Genomic DNA, 7,271 nt, shown 5'->3' on the forward strand with positions numbered 1-7,271 from the left:
TTACTGGGATTACCAGTTGATATATCTGGGTTTTGCGGGGTATGTTGGTACCGCCACTCAAAATATCTAGGTTTTTCGTGCTTGCCCAGTATCACCAACATATATATTTATGTTTTTCGTGGCTATTCACGTCCCCAGGAAGACAAGTTCTGAAGTAGCTCCTGTGTACACAGCGTGTTTGTTCAGTGACTGTAATTAAACCCAGTCAGCGCGGGACTTCATTTTCCGAACGGTTGAATTCGCTCTGCTATAATTAAGGAAAATCCGCTCAATGTTTCAATCGGAGAATTGATCCCAGCACTAGGACCAACCACCGAATCATCGCTTCTGACTGAAGGGGAAATAATGTCTCTTAGTTTTATGATCAAGCTCCAGATTCTATGGGCGCTTTATGATATACAATTGATTTACTACCCCATCCTGGCTGCGTTCGGTGTCCCGGGTAAGTTACTATCTGCACCTGGTACTTCAGGAAGCCGAGTTTATCTGTACGCGGCGTCTTAGTCCGCCTGTTCAGCTCTTTATTTTATTACTCTCCCTACATTACAACATTGACTACACTGCAAATTTCATTGGTTGTGAGGCACTTTGGAAGGTTCTAAGTTTATGAAAGACGCCATCAAAATGCAATTCTTTCTTTCTTTCCATTGCTCTTGTGTGTTTAATAATGGCCCATGGTCCACTGGTGTGAATTCTCATTCATTGGTGTCAGTTCAATGAAAAGTGTGGCCTAAGTGGTCATTATTAGTCCCATTCCATGCGATCTTATTAAGATCCCGGTCTTCTTTCAGACTACAACACACGTCATGTGACTGGATCTTTCTGTTCATTAAAAGTGTGCATTCTGCTGTAAATACTGAGTCCGACCGACAAGTGAGAAACGTTTTATGATCTCACACGGTCTGCAATTTCGGCTGGATATATTTAGTTATGTAGTTGTACAGATGAGTCCAACCAGATAAATGACCAATGCATTTATGATCCAATCTGGTTCAACTCTCTCGCTTTCCACCGCTCCATGGTTTACATTGGTGTCACTGTCTCTGAATGGTTAAATTAGAATGGTTCAGTGAGCTACTATTAATTTTATTCACGTCATTTAATGGATTTATTTCTAATAATTATTCTTCATTAACAATCTAATCCCGTGCCCGCTTGGTACAGTGCTTCGTTTCTCTGATCAGGACCCACAATCAATGTAAGGGGCGTATTCTGATAGTGAAACTCATTCAATATTTTATTCGGCATTTTCCCTATATAAATTGGAAGTTTATTGAATTCGCACTGCGGAAGCGAAATAGCAAGATTAACAGTATTTGACTAGAATTCAGATCGATTTGTAATCACAGGCTGGTTTGAAGGATTAGGGAGAACTGAGGACAATTATTTTCACCCAGAGGGTGATGGGAGTCCGGAACTCGCTGCCTGAAAGGGTGGTAGAGGCAGAACCCTCAACTCATTCAAACAGTTGAAGTGCCGTAACCGACATGGCGACGGACCAAGTGCTGGAAACTGGCATTAAGCTGGTTAGTTCGGTTCGACCGGCACGGACACGATGGGCCGAATCGTCTCCTTCTGTGCCGTAACTTTCTATGATTCTATGATTCTATGGTGTATTATATTACCAGTAATATTATTCCACGATTTAATGTAAATGCTCGTTGTTATAAATGTTACCTGTAATATAATTGGAAAACTTGCCTGCAAAATTAACGAAATTATATTATCATTTTCTACATTTGTATTTTTTGGTGCGGAGCATCACACATGACCCTGAATATTCAATTGCCGATCATGGAGCTTAGCTCGACTGTAACTCCTTTCATCCAATGATTGACCATTGGGAATCAGGGAACAGAGTATCAGATTGGGCCTCACTTCCAAAATATAAAACGAACAGGGATTGAAATATTTAGTATTTTAGACCAGGAGCAGAAAACTGGAATAATTATCTCAGGGCTAGATAATGTGGGCCACGACAGGCTGTTTCCGTTTCACCTTGTCCAGAACAACAGGACAGTAGCGGGCAACGCCTGCAATTGAAGGGTGAGTTGGGGCGTGAAGTCAAAAGTAAGCTGCAGAAACAATATTTATGTGTTTGAGCAGCCAATCTATGGAACAGGCTCCTTAGGGAGATGGTGGAAGCAGTTGGTATTGATTCATTAGTGAGGTTTCTTTCAGAAAATAACATTTTGGGTACAGTAGATGAGTAATATGAAACATGACGTCTGCTAAGTGTAACATGATGGGCGGGGGGGGTGTGGCTGGTGGAAAGGTGGTTTTGGATCTATGGTTCTCAAACGTTTCGAAATATGAGGATTTCCTCACCTCATGTCTGGGTCTGTTGTACATTATTTGTCAGAGATTGATTGCTATGATTTATCGACAACCCCTTTATCGTTGTATCATGCGACTACCGGGAAGGTAGAAGGTGCACTCAATGGACCTTGGTGTTTTTTAATCTTGCAATTCCTCTGTTCCAATATTCCTGTCTCTCACGTACATTAATACATTGGATGGGAGGGTTTGATTTGTGTCATTGCACAGTTGCTCTCAATGGCTTGAACAAGTGACCATCGTCAATGTATGAGCACAGACAATGGGTGTTGTTAGCTCACTATTCCATTCAAAGGTTATCAGCGATTCCACCATTCCTTTTTCTCCCTGGGCCCTTTTATCCCTTCCCCAGCTCGAGACATTAAATCCAGCTATCACACCAACAGCTGACACACACACACACTGCAATTCAAATACGCAAACATCTGACCTTTTATTTACCCCGCTGTCTCAAGTGTCGGTGAGGCTCTCGCTTTCCGTTTGGTTACTTTTGTATTCATTCTCGACTAAGTTTCTGTTTTCAACCATGTTTCATTTGATCCCGTTGCTTCACTTATTTGCCGAAGCCCGTCACAGCTAAAATAATCGGATTCCATCATTGGAGACAAAGTCAAGATGCAAATTCTTAACGCATTTAAGGTTATTATGAAGATCATTATTGCCCCATGTTCTATAAGCTGCTCCTTTATTTCACTGGAAATGCATCAAATTAGTGTTTTTCCTGAGTCTGGTGAATCATTTCCCTGTTTCGCTTTTTACAGTTAACGTGGTGACGATTGTGATCCTGTCTCGGGGAAAGTGCGGTCTCTCCAAATGTGTCACTCGCTACCTGGTGGCGATGGCAGCGGCAGATCTACTGGTTGTTATCTTCGATCTGATATTAAGGCAGGTTCCGATTATTTATTGGGAAAAATTTAGATTTCTGTGGTACGTTGGACTGTGTAATATCCACGCCGTCCTGCTTTATGCAGTCACGGACTGTTCTGTTTGGTTCACGGTCACTTTCACCTTTGATCGATTTGTGGCCATTTGTTGCCAGAAGCTGAAAACTAAATATTGCACCGAGAAGACGGCGGCTGTGGTTCTCGGAACAGTGACTGTGCTGAGCGGCTTGAAGAATATTTTCTGGTATTTTCTGTATAGAAATGAGTATTGGCTTAATAACAGTCCCTGGTTTTGCCGCGTGACACCCGAAGTATCTCGTTCGCTGGCCTGGGCTGTCATTGAATTGATGCATTATATTTTCACGCCATTTATTCCATTTCTTTTGATTGTACTGCTCAATGTATTAACGGTCAGACACATTTTGGTGGCCAGCAGAGCCCGCAGGAGAATCCGGGGTCCGAGCAGTGGGGAGAGTTCCAGTGACCCAGAGATGGAGAACCGAAGGAAATCCATCGTTGTACTGTTTGTTATATCAGGGAATTTCATCCTGTTATGGGTGGTGTTCATGGTGTGTTCTATATTGAGGCGGTTGGATTATTTGGGATATCCTGTTCCCCTGCCCACATTTCTGCGAGAAATCGGCTTCATGCTCCAGCTCCTGAGTTGCTGCACGAACACTTTTGTTTATGCAGTGACTCAGAGGAAGTTCAGAGAGGAGTTGAGGAATGGAGTGAAATATCCCCTCGCAATGATGGTCAAATTAATTAGATGAGAAGATCTCACACTTTCTAACATTCTCAGGTATTTTTGTTTCATATTCTGTTGAATCTAATATTGGGCGTATTTAACTCTTAATATTTTGTGAAACATTTCACACTCTGCTCCCGTCTTAAAAGTAAGTTAATGTCGCCATTCTTCACGAGATAGGACCCAGATATGATCTAACTACAGATGCGGTTTGAACGTGTCATTGCCCTGGAGCGATTAGCTGCTTTAAACAGTCCTGTGCTCAACACGCAGTCCGGGGTGTTTTGGGAATGACCCCTTGTTGTGATTATTTCCAAAAAAATAATCCACTTGTGCACAATGTCCGGTCATACAGAGGATGTTTAGTACCTCAGTGTTGGTAAGTTTCTCTGATCTCTGGCACTCTTTGAAGGAAGCCTTTGTGAATAACAAGATAGACACCAGAAAACAGTCAAGGCAGCAGGTAGACTGTGGATGCTATTAAACTGTGCACCGTCACTGAGACAAATAGAGAAAAATAATCAATGTTACTACATTAATTCTAATCAACTCGTGCGCCTTAGTCTAAGTGTGTTCCATTTATTTGTCACAGTTTCCATGCAGATGTTGAACTAATTTCATCGAATGTATTTAATCGTGTTCAGTGTTCTGTATCTTTTACCTGTGGTTGAATAAAGCAGATTGTGAATCGGACTAAAAGATGCTTAGCCCAGTGATAACTTGGTCCACCGTTACAGGGATTGTAAGAGGACAAATAGATCTGTAGCAGATCAATATTGCTCCACTCCCGGGACCAGGTAAAGCACAGTTCCGTATTCCAGTACTGCACACTGAACCGTCCCGGTCCAGCACTCTCCCCGGTCCTCGTACAGCACACTCCCGGGTCCCTTTTCAGCACACTTGCGGGTCCCGGTATAGCACATTCCCAGGTCCCGTTACAGCAAAATCCCGGATCCAGGTACAGCGCACTCACGGGTTCTGGTACAGCACACTCCCCGCTCCTGGAAAAGCACTCTCCCGTGCTCCGGTAGAGCAAATTCCCAGGTCCCGCAACAACACAATACCGGATCTCGGTACAGCATGCTCCCGGGTCGCAATACGGCAACTCCCCGGTCCCGGTACGGCAAACTCTCGGGTCTCAGTATAATATATTCCCAGCTTCCTGCACAGCACACTCCCCGCTCCCGGAAAAGCACTCTCCCCGGACCCGGTACAGCACATTCCTGGGTCCCGTAACAGCACATTCCTGGATCCAGGTACAGCACAGTCCAGATTCCTGGTATTGCACGGTCCCGGATCCAGGAACAGCACACTCCCAGGTCCAGATGCAACACAATCCCAAGTCGCCTCACGGCAAACTCACCGATCCCGGAATAGCATGCTCCCGGGTCCCGATAAAGCACGCTCACAGGCCGCGGTATATCACATTCCGGGGTCCCGGTATAGCACACTCCTCTGTCCAGGTACAGGACACTCCCTGTCCCAGCAGACCACACTCCTCGTCTGCACCACGTCTTTTTTGTCAACTTTATTATATTTGTGTGCTTTAGTTACGAACTCTCCTACCAGTGGAAAGAGTTTCTCCTTATCTACTGTATCAAAACCTCGAATCATTTTGAACAGAACTATTCCCCCTTCACTTAACCATCGCTGCTCTCAGGAGAACAATCCCAGCTTCTCCAGTCTCTCCACATTACTGAAGTCCCTCATATCTGGTACCATTCTAGTTGATGATACAATTGGTGTGTTCCGAAATGCATCGATTTATTAGTGTTGCCTTGTGGACCTTAGGTTCCTCCGGCCTACCGTGTTACAACAGCAGATGAGAGTTTTAAAACAGCGTTTCAGTATTACTTGTTTAAAGGAGGGAGTGGGGCGATTGGCGACAATTGATTTGGGTGAAAGGGCGGGCCACAGGTCTTCAAATCGAAAGAACCAAACACATAATTCCTATTTTCGTGAAGCAGATGTACATCGCTTTGAACTGTCAATTAGGGAAATTGGGAAGGGAAAGATGCTCCCTGGTGTAAACGGATGAAATTACTCAGCTTACAGTTAAAGATCCGCTGAAAGGTCGAGCGGCCTTTTCCAGTTCCCGTGTGGGAAAAGTTTAGGGTTTTAGGCACTTGATAAGGTGCTTTTTTGATTTGGTTCTCACCAATGAAAAATAATATTTGTCACAAACGAGAAGATGAGGAAATCATGGGTTACCCGTCCATGTTTCCTACATGATGTACAAAAGAAACAAATATTCTCCTGAATACGTTTCTGGGAATTTTGAAAGGGTCCCTGACGTGCATTTGGACTCTGAAAATTAAAAGGCCACAAATGAAGCGGTTTGATAAAATTCGATTGGGTGGGAGGAGGCTCGTGTTGAGCATAAAAGCTGGCATAGATCAGTTGGGTCGAATGGCCTGTTTCTGTGCTGTAAATTCTGTGTAATCTATGCAAACGTGGCACTGACATTTCTCTGTCTCTAATGTACAATGCTCACCGAGGCAGAGGTCTGAGAGTCCTCGGTTCAACACTTTTAAAACAACAACAACTTGCTTTTATATATCGCGCCAATAACGTAGTAAAAAGCCCCATGGCGCTTCACAGCAGCGATTATCAAACATAATCTGACACCGGGCTACATGAGTAGATATGAGTAATGGTGACCAAAATCTTGGTGAAAGTGATAGATTTTCAGGAGCGACATCAAGGAGGAAAGGTTTAGGGAGGGAATTCCAGAAATTATGGTATAGGCAGCTGAAGGAAAGCCGCCAATGGTGGAGCGAAGGAAATTGTGATTGTGCAAGAGGCCAGAATTGGAGGAAAACTCAGATCTTGAAGGGTTGGATGGTAGGAGGAGGTTACAGAGATAGAGAGGGGCGAGGCCATGTAAGGATTTGAAAACAACCAGGAGAATTTTAATGTTGATTCGGAAAATCAAACGAAGCCAAACCTGTGACCAGTTTGACGGCGGCAATTCTCAAATCCCAATATTTGTCCTTAATCCGGCATTTTACCATATTTTCAGCACAGAGTCCTTCTCAGTCATATATCGAGTTACATTGAGTTACATCGAAACTACAATACAGAAACAGGCCATTCAGCCCTTCTGGTCTATTTATTCTGCACACGACCGTCCTCCCTCCTTACTTCATCTAACCCTATCAGGACACCCTTCTATTCCTTTCCCCCTCATGTGGTGATCCAGCTTCCCGTTAAATGCATCGATGCGATTTGCCTCAACTCTTCCTTGTGGTAGTGCGTTCCACATTATTATCATTCTTTGGGTAAAGAAGTTTCAGCTAAAT

The 7,271-nt window shown here is 43.8% G+C and overlaps 1 protein-coding gene across 1 annotated transcript; it reads left to right on the forward strand.

Annotated features, from left to right (window-relative positions):
* Positions 1 to 345: 345 nt before the first annotated feature.
* LOC137301986 (probable G-protein coupled receptor 139) lies at positions 346 to 3,994 on the forward strand. The gene is made up of 2 exons (XM_067971701.1): positions 346 to 442; positions 3,099 to 3,994. The coding sequence occupies exons 1-2, from the start codon at positions 346 to 348 to the stop codon at positions 3,992 to 3,994; spliced, it is 993 nt and encodes a 330-aa protein (XP_067827802.1).
* The last annotated feature ends 3,277 nt before the right edge of the window (positions 3,995 to 7,271 follow it).

The sequence above is a fragment of the Heptranchias perlo genome, chromosome 35 (genome assembly GCF_035084215.1).
Source record: "Heptranchias perlo isolate sHepPer1 chromosome 35, sHepPer1.hap1, whole genome shotgun sequence".
NCBI classification, from domain to species: domain Eukaryota; kingdom Metazoa; phylum Chordata; class Chondrichthyes; order Hexanchiformes; family Hexanchidae; genus Heptranchias; species Heptranchias perlo.